A 21742-nucleotide genomic window follows, 5' to 3' on the forward strand; every position below is an offset into this window, starting at 1 on the left:
CATACTTGTTTTCCAAATGAAAGTGTTATGCCTAGGAACAACTTTAAATCTCCCATAAAATCCACAGGGGTAAATTTTGTGAATCTACCTCTTTTGTCAACAGTTAGTCTAGTGCTTTGTGGTTGGTGCTTTGTTAATGTCTGTTCAATTATGGAATTTAAACATTAGTTTAGCTCTAATCAAGAAGATACTTAATTTTTTGTAATCCCCAAATTCTCAACCAACGTTCAATGTTAACTGATCAATTTTTAATTACATTATTAAGAAAACCTTATAGAAGGGCTTTATGAGAAGATCCTTATTCACCTATAATAACCAATATTAATCTTGGGCTCATATAGAGGAGGGAGGATTTTCTCATCCCATAGGAGTTATAGATATGAAATAAGAATCATTGTTTTCCTCACTGTGGCTCTGGAAGAAGGCTAAAGAGAAGTCCAAGATTAAAATGAGGAGCACAATGGGGATTGTATATTATAATGGAAAATCACAAAACTTAGGATCTGAAGACATGATATCTGTGGCCTACTACATACATACCCATAATTCGAGCAAGTCACCTTTACCTCTCTTGACCTTAGTTTCTTTAACTAGAAAATGAAAGGTTTATATTAGATGATCTCTAAAATGCATTCCTGTATACCTCTAACTCCCTTTACCTTGATTATTTAAGAAACTCCTGACCCTGATCTACATAGTCCCACTCCTCAATTCCCCTTTCCTGTCATACCTAAAACCCTTGGAGAGAGAAAGATGTTCTGGAGTGTTGAAGGCTAAGGCAGCAAAGTCAAAACTTACAGATCCTGCAAGCTGGAAATCACAAATCTAGTCATGGATTGTCAGTTGTGAAGTTAACTATCTAATGTCTCATCTACAGATGATCATTAAAAACAACAACAACAACAACAACAACATAGAAACTCTCAAAGAATGACTTTTCCAAGTCACAGAGTGTTTACAATCTTCTTTGATGGCAAGATTATCTTCTACCAGGACAATCACAGGGCTTTGAAGTGCTGGACTAAAATAAGACTGATTGATGTCTCCCCACATCCCCACTGCGTCAGTGGAATAAGGTTTGTAGTAGTAAAAACATGGAATCGACCTTATTTCAGACTTTACAAATTATGTGTGCTTTTAGTTAAGATAAAATCCACCATCTAAATGCCAAATTAGTAAGCATGTTCTTCTTTTATGAGTCTACCTCCTTATTCAAAAGTCCAAAAATTTCCATGGAGTGTGTGTGTTGGGAGGGGGGGTTATGTGCTGTTACACAATCAGCTAGGGGCTAGTTTACGAAATCTACCGAATTACTAACAGATTGTTGCTCTTTCTCTGTATTAAGCAATAATGTTCACTGCCTGTGAAATTCATTATTTATGTTATGCATTCAGTTAATAAGACCAAGGAAACCTAGTTAATGGTAGGAGAGGCAGATGGTGAAAAATCTTCACCCACATAAACATGAAGCACTGGTTGTTTTAGCTATTATCTTTCACAGGGTAAGGTTTTCCTTGGAGGAAATACGCAGTCTGCAAAAACTATTCCTTTCCAAATGCTTTAAGAGAAGCCTCATTTAGAACAAACAACATCTTCCCCCTACCTCTCCCAAAAATACATTTGGATATCTTTGGTGAGAGAGAAGGAAAAATACGATAAAAGCTGAAATAATTTAACAATTGGTGACAAGCATTTTATTCATAAAAAAGGATAATAGAAACCAAAATGGCCAAATGAGGCTTCAAATGGAAAAAACTAAAGGAGTGAGTAGACACCTAAAATAAGCATTATTTAAATAAATCTCTAGGCTAAGTATTTTAGACATCCATTAATCCCAACAAAATACCCCTTGTGAGTTCCTATGGCTATTAATTTTACTTTGATAGCAAAAATTCATGTACTGCCAATCAGTCTAGATGACACACAGCCCAAGAGAACTGGGTCACCATTTTCTCTTCTTTCCCCTTGAGAAAACAAAATTTACAACAAGAGTCAGTGGTTTGGCACAGCGGTATAAGTTCAAGAATGAATGTTGTAAACCATGACCTTGGTAGATAATTCATTTAGCTTTTCTATTTTTTTTTCCGCTTTGGAAAAACTATAAAATGCAAATAAGTTTCAAGTCACCTTCCAGAGTTAATGATCATACTTTGAGTACAACACTCTAATCACTATTTAGGTAATTGCTGCTCTAAAGGAGCCTGAAATTATATTAAAGATCAATTGCTTTTTTTTTTAAATGCCTGAAAGTGTGTATTAATGTTCCTTGTATGTATGCCCAAATTAAAGGAGGGTGACGAGGGTGCAGGGATCTTCGTGTGTGTGTATGTATGTATGTGTGTGTGTGTGTGTATATATATATATATATATATATATATTTATATAAAATCTCCAAAATATGTATGGTGTAGCAATTCCCTACCCCTTACAGAGAAGTAGGCATTGTTCCCTACTAATGAGTAGAGACTCTCACACATACATATATGTATAGGTGTGTGCATATTTATATATACACAAACAATCATATGCATGTATGAATAGAAATTAATGTTACTTATCTGAAATCAGAAAATTGTTTTTTGAGATGAGTTTGACTATAAGTATCAAATTTGGTTTCCATATATTAGGTAGTATGGTGAAATGAGAAAGTGATTATCCTTGTTCTGCCATGATATTAAGGTTCATAGCTTTATCCAAGGAGTTCCTTGAGCACAAGGACTGTTTAATTTTTGTATTTTTCGTCAGTGACTGGCACATAATAGGTATTGAAAAAATGCATGTTGATTGACAGACAAACTCCCTGATTCTCTGTTTGTTCACCTATGAAAAAATGAGTTTGTTGTGAGATGATTCCCTTAAATGCCTCCAAGCTATAATATTCTGTGACTCAAGTGATTTACCTGCTCCAGGAGATGAAGGTTCAAACACACTAGATGAATCACTGTAAGTATTGGATGCCTGCTCTGATAGCTTCTTTTTGGCACTTCCTTCTGAAGACTTGTGTGATTTCTTTTTGTTTTTTACCAAAATTTTATACATTAAGTCCATAGGGCTTGGAAGAGGAACTCCAGATTCAAGCTAATATAAAAAAGAAGAGAACACATTAACACACACACACACACACACACACACACACACACACACACACACACAATTGCCTTAGCCAATTAGTATTTCAGTATTTAATAGCGGCAAGTGTGATATTGTCTGTAAAAGAGATGAAAATAACAAAAACAAACAATTGGATGATTTTGTGCATCCCCAAAGAATTGCCTATTGCCCACTGTCAAGTTCATATGAAGAGAAGTCTATTTTTAATCATTGTCTTACCCAATTAGATTAGTGATTTCATTATTAGAAGGGTTTCCCAGGTAAGGAAAATACTTATTCCAATAAGCACCTTCTCTGCAACTTATTTTAGAGTTACTTAAAACACCAAGAGGTTAAGACTTTTGAAGTCATGGAAACCAGAATGTTTCAGACTAGGACTTGAAACTAGACATTGATGCTAGCTTTCTAATCATTCTGACATACTGCCTCTTACATAGTAAATAACTGACAAGTTTTGTTTATTCATTTATTCATTCATTCTAATGGGAAAACCAATTTTGTTTGATAAAATCGATTTGTCATGAGCTATTAGACAACACTGGCAAGTATCATCTATGTAAGTTATTCAGAAGATAGAGTGTTTAAACAAATGCTATTCCCTCATACCCTGTAGCTAGGGAACAGAGGGCTGATATAAAGTTATTCTTAAGATGTTCATATGTTGGAAGAAGAAGAAACAGGGTAATGAAACTTAAGACTTCTTTCAATAGCTTCGCTTCATTTTATGCTTGGGGGGAGGCAATAATTTTTATTCTGATTTTTATTTTATTTTATTATGCTGATGCTACCACAGTATTGTACAACTCAGCACATTACCATAGTAAGCAGATGATAATGATGAAGAAGTGAGGAGAAGACAACACATGGCCAGGGACACTACCGTCTGTACCCTGTAGTGCAAATATACATTTCTCAAGTGGATCTGGTTATTTTTATTTTGAAGTGAGGCTTCTGGCTATTATGTTGGCTGCTTTCAGGTGCTAAGGAATTCTTCAATCTAGTCAAAAACAAGTATAGCTATAAAGGAAAATATTGGAAAAATAGAAAAATAAGATCCTTTTTTTCTCTCTATCTTCCTAGGAGGGATACAGAAGGGAGAATTAAGATAACAAAACATACATTTCTCAGATCTCTTTCTTCCTTCTCCTGATCAAAAGTAGGTTTCTATATCTCAAAGGGGAAATGTAAAAATGACTTACTGGATATTTTTCTAATGGCTCCATAAGCAGTGCATCTCCAAATATTAGTCTGCAATACTCCGCCATCTTGGCTTGCTGTTTAGGACTAAAACAAAAGAGAGACAAGGAAAAAGAAAGGAGAGAAATGATATTTATTTCAGTTGCTGTCTGGATATGAAGAAATTTCATATCTTTCACCATATGAAAAAGTCGTTTTCTCATCTCATTTTAAGTCATTTTATTCATTGAAATTTATTGTGCTATTATTATCCCTACTTGATAATGTCTCACAGAATGCAAATGAGAAAGGCATAAATGGCCCTTTGTGGCTACAAAAGAGCTGTACATAAACAGAAATGAAATAGACACCTGCTTTTGTGGAGACATTTAAAGGATAACAGGTTCTCATTCCTTATTTATATCTTCGTTATACAGTAAATTGCAAACTGCATGAGGAAGGAAGGCAGATTTCCATTTTGCCTTTGCTCCCAAGCACCGAGAACAATTCTTTAACTATCAGATAATATATATTACATTGGATTGGACCTGTCTGCTAGGGCTGCTATATATTCCAACAACAGTGACAGCAATCCTCTGTACACCTCCACCTAATAGTATTCTTTCCAATTACATGTAAAGATATTTTTCAACATTCATTTTGATAAGATTTTGAGCTCCAAATTTTTCTCCTTCCTTCTCTCCCTTCCTATCTCTCCAAGATGGCAAGCAATCTGAAATAGGTTAAACATGTCCAATCATGTTAAATATATTTTCATATTAGCTATGTTGTGAAGGAAGAATCAGAACAAAAGGGAAAAGGAGAGAGAAAAAACAAACAAAAAAGCAAAAATATTATGCTTCTATCTGTATTCAGAATTCATAGTCCTTTTTCTGGATATGGAAAGCTTTTTCCTTCATTAGTCTTTTGGAATTGTCTTGGAACACTGTATTGCTGAAGAGCTAAGTTTATCACAAATGATCATCACATAATCATAGTGTTACTGTGTACAATATTCTCCTGATGCTGCTCCCTTCACTTAGAATCAGTTCATGGAAGTCTTTCCAAGTTTCTTTGAAATCTGCCTGCTTATCATTTCTTATAGCAAAATAGTATTCTTATAGCAAAATAGCACTCATATGCCACAACTTGTTCAGCCATTCCCCAATTAGGGACAGTAATTCCCCAACTGGAGTAACCAATTAGGTTATTCCCTCAATTTCCAAGTCCTTGCCACCACAAAAATTGCTGCTACAATAATTTTTAATATATATTTTTGTATATATGGATCTTTCCTCCTTTTTAAAAATGATCTCTTTAGGATATAGAATAAGTAATGGTTTGTTGGATCAAAGAATATGCACAGTTTTATTTGAATTTCTTCTATCATAAATTCTCTGATTTGGAAGAATCTAATTTTGTTTGTGCCTTATTTTATTCAAATATATTTCTAGTAAGCACTTGTGCTCCCTAAAACATTTATATAAGTTGACTGGTATACACAATAAGTCTATTATATAATGATTTTAAACAATGAAATTTTAATCAGCCACCAAATTGTACCAATAGTAATTAATAACAAAAGCTAAGAAAGCAGTTAGTTATACAACCATGAGATTTGAATTTAGAGAAGATGCAAGTATTCATCTTTTTGGCATTTGGATTTTTAAATTTAAAAAATATTGTATCTCAGTTGGGAGGAATTTCAAGTCATTTAGGCTAAACCTATATCTGAACAAGAATTCTTTTCACAACATACCAGAGAAGAATCCATCCAGCTTTTGCTATATCATTAGGAAGATTTCCCTTATATCAAGCCTCTGAAAATTCCAATCCTTGCTTTTAATTTTATCCTTTAGAGCTAAACAAAATAAATGCAGTTCCATAGGAAATCTACAGCCATGCTTCAGTTCAGTCCCTACTCTCTGGCAGTCTTCTCCACAAGTTAGCCAACCACCTTGCTGCTAAGCACACACTATTTCTTCCCCAATTCTTTAATTCCAGAACCAGGAACTATGACTAAATCAAATCAGCTATTGTTTCTGGATAGATTGTATCCAACTATTTCTCTATTACCATCAGGATCAAAATGCCCTTTCTGGGCCATAGTTCCCTTATATGTCTAAGACTCCTCCATAAGAATGTAAGATCAAAATGGACACATTACCTAGACATAAAGAGAGACATAAGAAAATTTGAAAAACATGGAACATATTACTTATCAGACTTATGATTAAACAATCAATTTATTAGTAAACAAGAGATAGAGAGCAGAGTGAACTATAATATGGGTAATTTCAAATACATTAAATTTAAAGGCTTTATTCAAATTAAGCAAATGTAGCCAAGATCACAAGAAAAGCAAAAAATTGGAAGAAAAATTTTGTAAATTTTCTTAGATAAAGGTTTCATATTAAAAAATATAAAGAACCTTGCAAAATCTATAAGAATACAGATCATTACTTATAAATGGTCAAAGAATATGAAAAGGAAGTTTTCTGATAAAGGAATTAAAATAATTTATAGTAATGTAAAAAATGCTCAAAATCACTATTGATTACAAAAAATGCAAATTAAAACAAACTTTAAATGATGTTTTATCTCTATTAGATTGACTAAAATGATTGAAGAGGAAAGCAACAAATTTTGGAGGGGATGTGGGAAAACTGGGACACTAATTCTCTGTTGATGGAACTGTGAATTGATCCAATTCATTTTGAAGAGTAATCTGGAATTATGCCCAAAGAGTTATTAAACTGTCTATACTCTTTGACCTATTAATCTTACTACTAGGTCTATTTCCAAAAGTGATTAGGAGAAAAGGAAAAGATTCTATGTGTTCTAAAATATTTATAGCAGATTTCTTTGTGGAAGCAAAGAACTGGAAATTGTGGGGATGTCCATCAGTTGGAGAATGATGAAAAAGTTGTGGTATGTGATTGTGATGGAATATTACTGTGCTATAAAAGAGATGAACTTGTTGATTAAAAAAAATGGATAGACACCCACAAAATGCAGAGCAAAATAAATAAAGCTGAAAGAACATTGTATACAGTAATAGCAACATTGTTTTAAGAATAACTTTGAATGACTAAGTCATTTTGACTATTATAAATACCTAAATTAACTACAAAGAATATATGAAGACAATACACACAGACTAATACATACACACATATCTGATGATAGTCATCACTAGAGTGAGAGAAGGGAAGAAAAAAACATTCAAATGGTAAATATATTATACATTTAAAAGAAATAAGAATTTTCACATAATAGATGTGTAGCTTTATGTGGAATCATCTTTTTGTATTTTACCATCATGTGGAAATGCTTTCTTTATTTTTTAAATTGAAAAAAAATTTTAAAATATTAACTTCTTGATGGCAGGGGCTATTTCTGCTTTTGTATTGTATCCCCAGTACTTAGCAAAAAGATTTGTTCTATAATGTGCTTGATATATTATTTTTCATGTACCTATTCATTCACCCATTCTTCCATTTAAATAACACTAGAATAGTCACCAAGGAAAAATCAACTTTGATATCTTTTTCCATTCAATAGGAGTGGCTTGTAGTTTGAAGATCAAACATAATCATATTTTTGAAAACTTACACAAAACTGCTATTTTCTTGCAACTCCAATTTATTCTCCATAAGATTTTCACAAACTTTCTTTGTAATCACTTCATACTTTTACATATGCTTTAGTTGCCTTGAACAAGCGTCTAATCTATTTTTAAAGTCCTCAAAATAAGTAATGATACTTTCGCATAAATGTTGAGGGGAAAACAATCACAGAATCTTAATCATTGAAGAGACCTCAGAGATCATTTATTCCAGTTGATACAGCAAGAAGAATCCTCTCTATAAAATACTTGACAAATGTTTAACAAGCTTGAAAAAGTACTTTCAGTGAAAAGGAAAGTCAGGACTTTTTAAGGCCACTATTACACTTTTGGATAGCACCAATTTCTTTACATTGAATCAGAGTTTGTCTCACTACAAGTTCCATCCACTATTTCTGGATCTGGCCTCTCTAAACAGAATAAGACAAAGTTCACTTCTATAGAAGAAAATCTGACCAATATTTGAATATAGTTCTCATGTTCCTCCTAAGTCTTCTATTTTCTTGGCTAAACAATACCCAAATTATTCAGTTAATCCTTGTGTGATCTCTAAGGCCTTGCCATCCTACTTATAATTCTCTAGATATTCTCTAAACTATCAATGTCCTTTCTAGACTGGGGTAAACTCCCAGAGATGACACACTATTCCAGAGGTTTTCTGGTCTAGAAGCTGATGAGATTATTACCTTGCCTACTCTTCTATACACTAATGCAGCCTATGAATGGATTTATTCTTTTGACTGTCATGCCAAATGGTTTATTTGAATGGAGCATGTGCTTTGCTATTCTTTTCTATGCAACCTTTTGTTCAACATTCCACTTAGTTGTCCTGATCTTGTACAATGATTTTTTTTTTATTTTAAAAGTAGGGATGATTTATATTAAATTTCATCTTATCGTTCTCATCCATGGGGTCTTTTTTGTATCTACACAACACAAGAGCTGCTATGGAACACAAAATCACGCCCACGGACTGTAGGTTACCTGTTTACCCTGTGTGCTGAGGTTTGAGCCCACTTTTCCCAGATTGTCTGTATACACTTGTGGGAAAATGTGTCATGCCAACTGTGATGGACTTGGTTCTTTTCAACAATGAGATTCAAGGCAACTCCATTAGACTTGTGATGGAAAGTGCCATCTCTATGCAAAGAGAAAACTATAGAGACTGAATGTGGATCAAAGTGCAGCATTTTCACCTTTATTGCTGTTCTCTGTTTGCTTGTTTTTCCCCCCTTTTGATATGATTTATTTTTGCACAGCATGATGAATTAGAAGGATTGCATATGTTTAATATATATCAGATTGCTTGCTGTCATGTTTTTGCAAACTAGATGAAAACTATCTTTGCATGTATTTGGAAAAATTAAATACTATAAAAAGAAAAATAGTGTGTGTATCATGGACTTTGGGAGGAAATGTCTTGAAGCCAATTATTCTGGCTGACTAATTGATATCAATGGATAATCATTGGAGGAATACATTGGTAGACACCCCCAAGCTATCTACATTTCACAGAGGAGGAGAAAAGTAGTAACTTCCCAATATATCCCTTTCAGTAAAATTTGGCAAAGTGGTCTGTGTTGTATACTACTAAAATGGAATTGGAAAGATTTTATGACTTACTAGACTTGGAGATGAATGGTGATAATTTAAAGAGAGGACCACCCTAGTCTAACTCTGTATTAGAGAAGGAATACTATCAAGAGAGATAGGTAAATTCAAGAGTAGAACAGATTTTGCAGGGAAGAGAAGGGGTTTATTTTAGAAATATTGAATTTGAAGTATCAGCAGAATATATCTCTAAAGATATATAATGGGAGGTAGAAAATGCATGATTAGAGCTATAAAGGGAACTTCAAGATGAAGTAACAGATTTAAGAGTAATCAATATACAGGTGATCTGGTAAACCACAGTATAGAAGAGATTGTCAAGAAATAAAGCTTGCAGAGAGTGGAATATAGAACCAATTAGAAAATCTTGGTGAATATCCACATTTAAGTGGTAGAATAGAAGGATGAGGTTTCAGACAAGGAGATGGAAAAAGCAATAGTTAGAGAAATAGAACAAAGGTATTTGGGGATGCATTTGTAATAGAAATTAAGAGAAGAAAATAAATCAAACAGTGGAAAAGAGAAAATACTAGTCTACCACCATAGGCTCTATTTTCTCCTCTACACACCGGAAGTCTTGATATAACTCTTCATTCTCTTCACATTTATTCCAGTTTCATGTAAAAACGTAGCCCTTCTCCTTATCAAAGTCAAAATCTCTACATTTACCTTTGATCCAATCCTCTACTGTCTTGCTTAGCAGATTGCCTCTTCTGTCTAATCTTCAAATTACTTACCTTCTCTACAACCTAGAAACATGTGCAAATCTCACCTACTCCATTCTTAAAAACAAAGAAGATTTTTTTTTAATAGCATCCTAATATCCCCTATCCTCCTATCAAACTCCTAGCAAAAGTTATTCCTAGATTGTTTTTCTTAGGGGAAAAAAACAAAACAAAACTTGTTCTGTCCACTTTCTCTTATGCACTTCTCAAACCCGTGATATATGTTCCTACCTCATCATGTAGCTAAAGCAGCTTTCTCCAAAGTTACTAATGATTTCTTAGTTGACAAATCTAATAGCATTTTCTCAGTCTTCATTCTTCTTTATCTCTTTTCAGTGTCTGCCAGTGTCCAATACTCTACTATCCTAGATATTCTCTTATTTTCAACTTTCTCTTGTCTGGCTACTTTTTGTTAGTCTACTTTTCAGAATCCTCATCCATTTCCTACACTGTTATTTTAGTGCAGTAGATAGAGTACTGGGCCTTGATTCAGGAAGACCTGAATTCAGATTCTGATTCAGTCACTTACTAGATATGTGGCAAGTCACTTAACCTGTTTGCCTCAATTTCCTCAATTATAAAATGGGCAAATAATTGTACCTATTTTGCAGAATTGTGAGAATAAAATGAGATATGGTATTCACTTAACACAGTGCTTCATAAATACTAGGTGCTAAATAAAGCTTATTCCTTTTCCTGCTTGGCAACTTTTTGGCCATTGGAACCCACAGGGAAAATGGCAAGAGTAGGGAACACCAAAGGAATATCCATTCTCTGCATCCTGAAGGTCATTTATTTGAAAATTATTCTCCTATACTTGATAACTAGTATGTACAGTGGATAGTGAGTTTAATTTTGAATCAGAAAGAACTAAATTCAAATTCTGACTCAAACATTTACGGTATAACACCCCTTCCACCCCCAAATTCACTTGACCTTTGTCAGCTTGATTTTCCTCAGAAGATTACTATAAGGATCAAATGAAATATCATATATAAATCTTTTCTGTAAAACATTAAAGCTCTATTTAAATGCGAGTCAAGGTTCAACAAAATAGCATGAAAATACAAACCAGAGGCCATAATAAGATTGTACTCTAGGGGTCAAGTAGTTCTTGTTCACCTGAGAAACACATGTTCATCTGTTGGTGATCTGAATCAGAAAAGTGAAGCAGGATGAATAGTAGAAGTCAGGGTTAAAAAGGAAGGGGAGAAATACTCCAGTAGAAGATTATAACTGCAGTAATAAAAGGCATTAAAATTGCAATGAGGACACTAAAAATCCTGAAGCATTAAGAGGATGAACACTCAGCTACCATGGAGATGAAACAAGAAGGAAGGAGGGAATTTACGAATGTAGTAGTATATTTTGAGCTTTGGCTCATGAAAGAATACACATTAAAACACTGAATCTGGAATCTCTAGTAAATCTCTGAATCTCTGAAAATTAGCTAACTGAGAAACATGCTCTATTTCTACAGAAATCCTTTTCCTCTGAAGCTACCTAAAGAAATAAGGTTTTCTTGGAATCATAAGGCACAGAGGCACCATAGAGTTCATCTAGTGCAACTAAGAGCCCTAATAAGGGTGAGTTCCCAAAATCAAATTCTCCTGGTTCTTCTTATTCCTTCTCAGTCCTGGTCTCTTTCCAATATGCTATGTTGCCTTATTGATCTAAAGATGTTTTTAAAAAGTCATCAATGCTCTTTTTCCCCTAGGTTTTGCAGCAGATAGAATGCTAGGCCTGGACTCAGAAAGCCCTGACTAAATTTAGTTTCAGACAATCACTAGCTATGATATGTCACTTCTATTTGCCTCAGTTTCCTAAACTGTAAAATGGGGATAATAATAGCACTTACCACCCAAGCTTGTTGAAAGGATCAAATAAAATAGTAGTGGTAAAGGACTGAGCACAGTGTCCAGTACACAGTAAGAACTTAATACATCTTTGCTTTCCTCCCTCTTCCTTGTTCCCATTACCTCTAAGATAAAATATGAAATCTCAGCTTGGCATTTTAATCCCTTCAAAATCTCTCAGGTTCCTACCTATCTTTCTGGCCTTATTTCAAATTACTCTCTCTCATTCATCTGATATTCTACTCATGTTGGTCTGGTAATTGTTCCCTGTATATAGTATTTTATCTTTTTCCTTTCTGATTTTGCAGAAAAAGGAAAAACTCCATGTTTTTTCTCTTAGTTCAGGATCCTCCTCTTAAAAGAGGCTTTTCCTTGTCTTCTCTCCCTCACCTCCTTAACATATTTAGTATGCTCTTCTTGAAATTACTTTGCATATGCTTCATGTTTATTTAATTTGCATAAAGGTTATATCTCTTCCTATGGCATACATTGACCTTAATAGTAAAAATTATTTCATTATTGCCTCTTTTTTTTTCACAGCATTAGCATCACGCCTTATGCTTATTAAGTACTTTTTGAACCTTTGTAAAATGAATTGGTGTATAATGGATGTGATTTCAAATGCCCCCAAAATTCAGTCAATGATTAAGATGCTTCCATAAAACTGGAAATATTTTAGCTAGGGCATATAGGTTTAGGGTACATAGGATCATAGATTTAGAGATGAAAGAGACCTCAGAATTTAGATATACAACCACTTTATTTTAATAATAAGTGATAACTAGTTTTTATACTGAACTTTAATCTTTGCAAAGCACTTTGCATATGTTATCTAATTTGATTGTTACAAACTATGAGAGACAAATTTTATTATTATTCCCATTACAGATAACTAAGGGAGACAGAGATTGAGTGATTTCCTTAGAATCACACAGTCAGTAAGTATGTGAAGAGAGTTTTGAACTTAGGAAAATGAATCTTCCTAAATCTGGGTTTGACACTCTATCCACTATGTCACCCAGCCAGCCTCATGTAAGATAAGGTTAAGAATCTTTGCCCTATCTCTGTAGGGACTTATGACAATAAATGAGATGGGCTGAATCTGAAATTAAATATGAAATTTAACGGGATAAATAAATGACCTATGTTCAAATTTAGAATAATAATAATAAAGCCAACTAGTTTTCTAGGCTAGGGTAGGGCTCATTAAAATATGGCTGAGCACAAAAGATCTAGGGATATTTTTGGACAACAATAGGAACATTAGTCAACAGTATAAATAATGTGTAATAAAGTTAATGGAAATCTGCTGCTGCTCTTCAGTAGTTTCAGTCATCTGACATTTTATTTCATTTGATTTTTTTGTTTAGTTTGTTTTTTGGCAAAGATACTATAGTGTTTTGTCATTTCCTTCTCCTACTCATTTTCCAGAAGAGGAAACTCAGACAAATAGGGTTAAGTGACTTGCCCAGAGTAACACAGCTAGTATCTGAAGTCAGATCTGAATGAGGGAAGATGAGTCTTCCTGACTCCAAGTTTACAACTCAATGCTCCACAGTTTCTTAAAATGTGGGTTGCAACCCCATAAGGAGTCTACGAACTGAATGTGGGGGTTGCAAAATTATGCAACCTATATACTATAAAAATTTCTTGGGCAAAAAAAGGCTGCAAGTGGAAAAAGTTTAAGAAGCCCTGCACTATGCCACAGTCACCAATGGGAAATTAGATTTCAATTTAGAGTGGCATCATGAGGATCCCACTCTGTTTTGTCCCTGTTAGGCCATGTCTGCAATGTTTTACTTGGTTCTGGATAGTGAATTTTAGGAAGATGATAAAATTATATCAATCAGTTAATAAGCATTAATTAAAAGCCTATGGGGTTCCAGACATTATGAGAAGCACTAGAAATATAAAGAAAGGCAAAAATACTCTCATAATACCATATTCTAACAGAAGACAATATGCAACCAACTATATATATTTATATAGTTTTTATATAGGAGGTAATGTCAGAGGGAAGGAACTAGCAGTAAGGGAAACAACAAAACTTCCTGGACTTTTTAATCTGGGATATAAACTAAGTTTTGAAGGAAGCGGGCAATCTAGGAGGCAGAGATAAGAAGGAAACACATTCCAGACTTGGAGAGCAAGAAGCAACTAGTGACAAGACATACATAGGGATAAGAAATAAAATCTTAAGTGCAAAGAGCAGTAAGGAGATACTGGGCCACATACTGGGCCAGAGTGAATAGAAAAAAAATAGAGCATAAGAAGATTTGAAGAAAGTTAAAGGCCAGATTATGAAGGACTTTAGAAGCCAGAAGATTTTATATTTGATCTTGAAAGTAACTGGGAGTACCTGCCAAGGTACCAGCATTGTGCAGAGATTAGAGCTTGTGACATTTAAGGATCAGATAAAAGTTTATCCAGAAAAAGAGAAAAGAAAAATTAGGATTTATTTGGTAACCTGTCATGCAGAAAGGGAATTAAATTTATTGTTGCTAGGTTTCAGAGGAGAGAATGAAGGCTAATGTTTAAACATAGAAAAGATGCATATAAATATGAGGAAAAATGCAATTAGATTAGCTGGGGTTCATGATTCTCCCCCTCTCTTCCAATGATTCTGTGGATCTAGAAGTCTAGATAGAGGAGAATTTTTTTATTAAGTTCTAATAGAAATTTAACATTTCTTTCGATTATTAAAAAACAACATCTGACAAGAGGAAAATTGGTTTCACCAAATGATCTAAACACAAAACAGTTAAGAATGCCTAAATTAGAGCAATTTGAATTGTATCCCTTGAGAATAGGTGGGTACTATTTTACTGAAGGCCTTTAAGCAAAATCTGAGTGATCTTCTATATTGTATATTATAGTTGAGAGCCTTGCTCAGGAATGGATGGTATTAGATGGATCTTAAGTCCCTTTCACACTGAGATTCTGTGACATGTAAAGTAATATGTGAATATAAAGTAGTAGTTATGATAATGAGAAAGCTGGTGGAATATGAGCTAAAAAAACCTGTTATCATATGACTTATACAGTTAGGTCTCTGTATGTGCATGTGATAGAGAGAGAGAGAGAGAGAGAGAGAGAGAGAGAGAGGAGAGAGAGAGAGAGAAAGAGAGAGAGAGAGAGATTTGGGGTTAAGTGACGTGCTCAGGATCACACTGAGATAGTGTTAAATATTTAAGGCTGGATTTGAACTCAGGTTCTACTGACTCCAGAGCAGGTGTGCTACTCATTGAGCCATCTACTTACCTCAAAGCTGAATCTTGCAAAGCTATTTTAGTGTCATCAATATGTAATTTAAAATTCTATATATAGTAAAATATCGGAAAAAAATCATGTTTGTTTTTTTAATCATGTAGTGACTCCAGCTCTGAAGCAGTTTAATATTCATTTAAATATAATGAGAAATTATATAGTGTTTAATTTAATAATAACAATTCTTTGACATTATCCTCTTTCACTTTTCTTGAGAATTCCAGAAATTAATATTAATCTGTAATATCAAAACCTTGGTCTTATAGTTACTGAAAAGAACTATAAAAACCTTTGTTGGTAAAAAGGTTTATTGATCAAATGAAAATAAACATTACAATAGTTTTGTCTTGAGTGCATTTAGCTTTCTAAATTCATTGCTTTTAGAGGATGCTACTGACTGAAAAGCTTTAGCACTGGAAGAATAAATAAAAATTTTAAGCAGAAGCCCATTTATCTCAAAATGATGGCAAAACAAAAGATAATAACATTGTAAGGATGAATAATAAGTATCATAACCTTCTATTTTAGCAAGGTGTTGTCTCTGATGTTATCAGAATATTTTAAAGAAAATATACATAACATGCATGTCTTAAAAAAACAACTCATATGACTGAAAATTATAATGATCACACTAAAGATCATAGAAATCATAGATTTGGAGCTGAAGGGAATTTTAAAAGCTTAGTTCAACCCTCTTATTTCAGAGATAAGAGAGTTGAGGCATAGAAGAAGGTTAACTGAGTTGACCAAGATTACAGAGGTAGTAAGACACAGATTTAAGAGCTAAATTATGATGTTCTGATTCCAGAATTAGAACTTTTTCTAATTTCAATTTTCTTTAATAACATTAAACTAATATAAAAAGATGAGAAGAATAAAAAAAAACCTTAGTAAATAAATACCATGAACACAATACAGTGCTAATGATTTTTACTAAAAAGTAACATAGTCATATCTAATGAAATACCTAAAATAAAAATTGATTATGTATTTTATGAATGCAAAAACATATAATAGTCTTTATCATTTAAAAAAAAATTTAATATTTTGCATAATTACAATCAAGCTTTGTCCTTATTAGACTATACAAGTATTTTGCTGTACATTTTGAGAAATCATTAAAATTTTACTGACAGGAATATAGAGTTGAAATATATATTATAAATGATGGCAGTTTATCTTATTTTTGAAGCAATTGTTATGATTTAGTTGGACAGAGGAAATTAATAATTTGGGAATCATTCATTATTTTATCAATAGACACAAATATAAAAGAAGAGAGGGTTAAAAGGGAGGAAAGGAGGTCATTCCCATTTCTGTTTCTAACTTCTTCTGGTAAATGCTTAGGATCTTTTAGAAGTAGTTTGAATGAATACTGAAGCTTATTGAAATATTCCCCAACAGTAAAATGAAGCCAAGATAGACTTCCTAAATACTATTTGATAAGGGTGCCTTCTTTGGGAAATTTATCTTTTATTTCTCCTGAATATATTTCTCCTGAGATATATGCATATATCTATATACATATATGCACATGAATGTGTATAAATGTAAGTGTATATACTCTATACATTTACAAACACTATATTTGCATATATACAAATGTCCATAGATTATATATGATTATTTGCATATTTCTTCTTTCATTTGAATGGGAGCTCCAAAAGCACAAGGACTGTATTTTTGTCTTTCTTTGCATGCTCAGTGCTTAGCAAAGTGCCTCACACATAGAAATTACTTAAATGTCTATTGATTGATGAATGAAACAAAAGTGATATCAATATTGTAAATTCCATACACTTTGATTCCAAGACCCCAGATTTGAATCCTTGAATTTCCAAAGAATTATTATTAATTGTATTTTAATACAATTTGCTTATTTTGTGCAATATATAATTTTGTGTTTGCAGGCATACATATGTGAATAAAGATAAAGAAACAGAAATCAACAAATATAAATATACTGTAGTCAAAATTGTCGAAAATCAGTCTATTTAGTTATAGACCCTTCAAACCTCCCATTTTGCGATAAATTTAAATATCAAACCACTAAATCTGAATGATCTTCTCTATGCTAAATCAAACAGTAAAGGGAATACATCATAAAATATAAAAATATTTGCAAATATTAAGAAAACTAAAGGAAGAGACACAGAATGGTTAACAGTCTTCTTAAGATGGAATAAAAAGTCAACCAGACAGAGTAAATACTGGACTTCTCAGATTTTTAAGTTTCTAGGCAACAGGATGTATATTTTTTCCTCATTCATTTTACATAAAAATTTAGCCAGGCATTGCAAATTTCTAATACTAAACTGTGTGGGATCATGGTTTCTCAACCATATAGGTCATGTTCCTATTTATATAGTGCAATATCATTTAAATAATTTTTTAGAAGCCTTTAGATCCTGACTTCCAGCTTCCTGATTAAAGGCCAGCAGGAATACAATGAGATGTCAAAATGGTGATGAGGTCTGTATAAGATTGTAGCCATAGGAAGGAAGATTGTTGGCAGTTCAAACTAGAACCTGTTCCTACACCTACTCCTCCGTTCTTCTAGAAAACCAATCCAAAGAATCCTGCTTCCTTAGTCACTAATGAGAGTTTCTATGACAATGTAGAAGCACTGCCTCAGGGCATTTCTTAACAATTCAAGGTTGTAGGGATGGATCCCCAACCTCCTCCTTTCTACCTCTTTCCTTTAAAAGCTAGGAATGATTTATCAAATACTGAGCATAGAACTACTAATGCATCTCAAGTATAGGCTTGGCTTATGCAAAACCAACTAGAAATTTTTGTTTGAGGAAAATGCTCATGAATATTACAACTTGAAAATAAGTACACAAAAGCAGGGCTGTGACAAATTTTGCTTTCTTGTGAATCACACTCTTTAGAGAGATGACAAGTTTATTCTACAGTGCACATGTAAATATGCTATACTGTGCTTGAAAAAAAGAGAATATTGCATTTAAATTCATGACATGATCATCAGAAGTCTAATTTTAATATTTTTACTGTTGATAAAAAATTAAATATAAATTCTTCTCTATAAGGATGAAAACCTCTCATATAATACATGATTTAAAACAATACCCTTAATAAATGCCAAGTAATCAAATAACAAACAATTAACAAACTCCTCCTGAATTAAAAAAAAAAGTGTTCTAGTGAAATTATGTATTACTTACGAATCCACATGATTTTCAAAAGAAAGGAGGATTGGGTATGGTGATGTCTTAAATGCACACTCAGCAATAGCTTCTATCACCTCCTAAAAAGTGAAAACACATATATTCAGCATTCTAACATTTCTAAGATCTGCATTTAATCTTTTGTGCTTCACATAATAACACCAATTCATTTCTATACAGGTCTGAAAAAGGAAATACTTATAAAGCTACAGTGTAAAAAGGGCAAACTCCATCTTCATCTGAGTCATAGGTCCCTCACTTGTCATCTGAGATTAATAGGGGAGCAGAGAAGACCTTGACTTCTCTCTGACTAGCTCTAAGATGATACTTGTACAATAGTGAATGATAAGTCTGTCCTTTTTAGGAGACTCAACTCAATTAAGAATTAAGATAAGAAATCTTTCAGATAAAGCTTTGAGATTTTCTAGAAAGTTAGGATCTCCCAGTTAGGAAGTCCTGCTCTAAAGAATGACTAGAAATCAGAGCAAAAAGGGAAAGATACCAGGAGAAAAGAGGACATCTTTAGTTACTTCACAACTCTGGGGCTGGGTCTTGGTGATACAGATCAAACTTCTATTTCAGTTGAAATAATTTTAAAGCTTGGGATTTTTTTTTTTTTTTTTTTTTTTTTTTTACTGGAAGTTCTCCCCTCCGCCATCCCTTTTTTGTTTGCTTTAAAATCTCGCTGCCAAAATTATATTCACACCCAAAATGACATCTTACTTCAGAAGTGTTTTACAAATGTTTGACAAATCTATCCTTAAATGTGGAACTATAACTTTCTCTGCTGAGAGCTATGAGTTTTATTAATATTCTCTATAATTAGAACAATCATATACCATTTAAAAAGTAGCTGTATTTTTAAAGTTTCTTTTCTATAAACTAAAATTACTAGCACAGACACATTAGTAGCTTACTGCATGTTATGGAGAAATTATTTTAGGCTAAAGTGAATGTAGTAGAGACTTCTATAGCTGGAATTAATCATCTTTAAAACATAGATATGTACCGAAACATATGGTACAGTTGCTAAAATCTCATTGGGTGAAAAACTAACCTTTAAATTCTTCATCTTTGACTAAGTATAGCAGAGAAAATTTGAATATCCATTTCCTACATTTGTTTTCACATTGGTATGAAATAATATTTTGAATTATTAATATTTCTCTTGAGAAAAGATTCTTCATTTTCAGATATGTTCAATTTAATACATTTCCAGGAAGCTTAAAAATATCATTTCATCCAATTTTTCATCTTAAGCAATTTCTACCTACAGAATGGGATAGGATAAAAAGTTCTGTGAAGAAAGAGGCCATAATAGATTTAAAGAGAAAGAAAAAGAAATGGCTAGAAACAGATATTGAGGACTAGAAGTATTATAGAATAAGCAGATAAAAACTTTTGACCAGCAGCCTATCATACTGGCTTTGTTGCTCTGTTACTATAGAATACAGTTCCTTTCTTGGGGAATTGGGGAGAGGAAGAGAAGACACTCTTATAGACTATCTTTAGCAGGTACAAACACTATCAAAAAGTTTTTACAAATCATACAACTTTTCATGCACTAATACATTATGTTACATATTGGATATCTAGTACACAGAAACTAAGGAAGATAAAGGTATTTCCTTTATAGATAGAGACAAACTCAGCAAGTGTGTTCCATTAGTCCTATTGTGCTGACTTTGTGCCCTCTCAAGTATCTAGCAAAAAACATCTTCTTTGTCCTCTCTTCACCAATTTTCTTCAGCCACAAAGTAAACAGATTTTATGGAGGTTTGAAGTGACTGTTGTCTTTCTTTCTGTTCATTCATATCTGACTCTTCATGACTCCATTTGGAGTTTTCTTGCAGAGATACTGGAGAAGTTTGTCATTTCCTTCTCCAGCTCATTTGACAGATGAGGAAACTGAGGCAAACACGTGACTTGACCTCAGTCACACAGCTAAATAAGTGTCTGAATCCAGATTTGAACTTAGATTTTCATGACTTCAGCCCCAATGTGCCATCTAGATGACTATCAATAGTGTTTCCAACTCTTGTCCCTAGTTCTGACTATAATATACCCAGCCCCACATATTTTCAAAACTGTGTTTTAAGATATGAACTCTATGTATGACTCATGGTGATGAGGAACAAATTGTTTGGATAGAAAGCTACTGAATGATTGATAGATTATGAATTCAGTTCCTGTCCTCACCATGATTTTGTTCAGAAAAGCAGATTTCAGATTTTTTCTTAGCTTATGGTAGCTTATTCAGTAACCTAGCCACCAAGGACAGACTACAAACATAATTGAGAAATGGCACTTCTGGAGACCAACAATAGATATTCAAGCAGGAATATCTATTATTATTGTCATTATTGAAGAACTATTTGTACAGTTGAGTAGATAAGAAGAATCACTCCAATGTGATGAAATGCCAATAGCATAGAATCAGAAGTTACATTAAAAAAAAAAAACCTAAAAATAATGTCTTCAAAAGGACTGAAAGAATTCTGAGATTTTGAATTTTAAAATTTTAATTTAAATAACTTTAACATGAAATTTAGGGTATAGGAAGTATAGTCTTAGGAAGGATATTTCCAGAGATTCCTTGATTTTTCAGTTCAAAAATTTATCAATTATTATCTCCTTATCTCTTCACCATCTTCATCTACCCAAATTATTCAACAGACTTGTGGGGTAGCAGTAATGCCAAGGATAGTCTCCCATACTGGCATTTCTGTAAAGCTCCATTCATTCTAATAGTATTTTGAAAGAATTCACTGGATGATTGGGTTATGAAAGCCAAGACAGAAAAATAGGGGAATGAAATAAATGCCTATTGATTTTCTTTAAAAGACTATGTAAAAAATAAAGTGTTGTTATATTCTGGTGGGAGATAGGCATGTTTGAAACCTTTGATCAGATCACTATATTGTAAAGTATTCTTGTCAGACTCCCACAGAAGGATGGAAGTGGGGTGATAATGGTAGATCATAGACAGAAAGTTAAAATAGACGATCAGTCTATTAAGGGCTAGCAATGATTACCAAAGTAGGGAAAAATTACCCACTCCCCTGTGCAACCTTATTGAACTTACTAATACCTGGAATATTCGAAAGTACTTGGGATGTGATGGTTCTAGATTGGTGCCTCTTTAAGAGACACTAGCTCCCTTTTTCCTCCTGAGTA

General features: G+C 33.2%; 1 protein-coding gene across 2 annotated transcripts in view; it reads right to left on the reverse strand.

The window, feature by feature from the left end:
- The window catches only part of PLCB1 (phospholipase C beta 1), an 844697-nt gene that overhangs the window by 170637 nt on the left and 652318 nt on the right, over nt 1–21742 (reverse strand). For both annotated transcript variants that reach the window (XM_051975942.1, XM_051975943.1), the window contains exons 12-14: nt 18563–18645; nt 4311–4395; nt 2901–3078 (exon numbers count right to left, since the gene is read on the reverse strand). In XM_051975942.1, the coding sequence (XP_051831902.1) occupies nt 2901–3078; nt 4311–4395; nt 18563–18645 (346 nt within the window). The remainder of the gene's footprint in view (nt 1–2900; nt 3079–4310; nt 4396–18562; nt 18646–21742) is intronic.

The sequence above is a fragment of the Antechinus flavipes genome, chromosome 2, assembly GCF_016432865.1.
Source record: "Antechinus flavipes isolate AdamAnt ecotype Samford, QLD, Australia chromosome 2, AdamAnt_v2, whole genome shotgun sequence".
Classification (NCBI taxonomy): domain Eukaryota; kingdom Metazoa; phylum Chordata; class Mammalia; order Dasyuromorphia; family Dasyuridae; genus Antechinus; species Antechinus flavipes.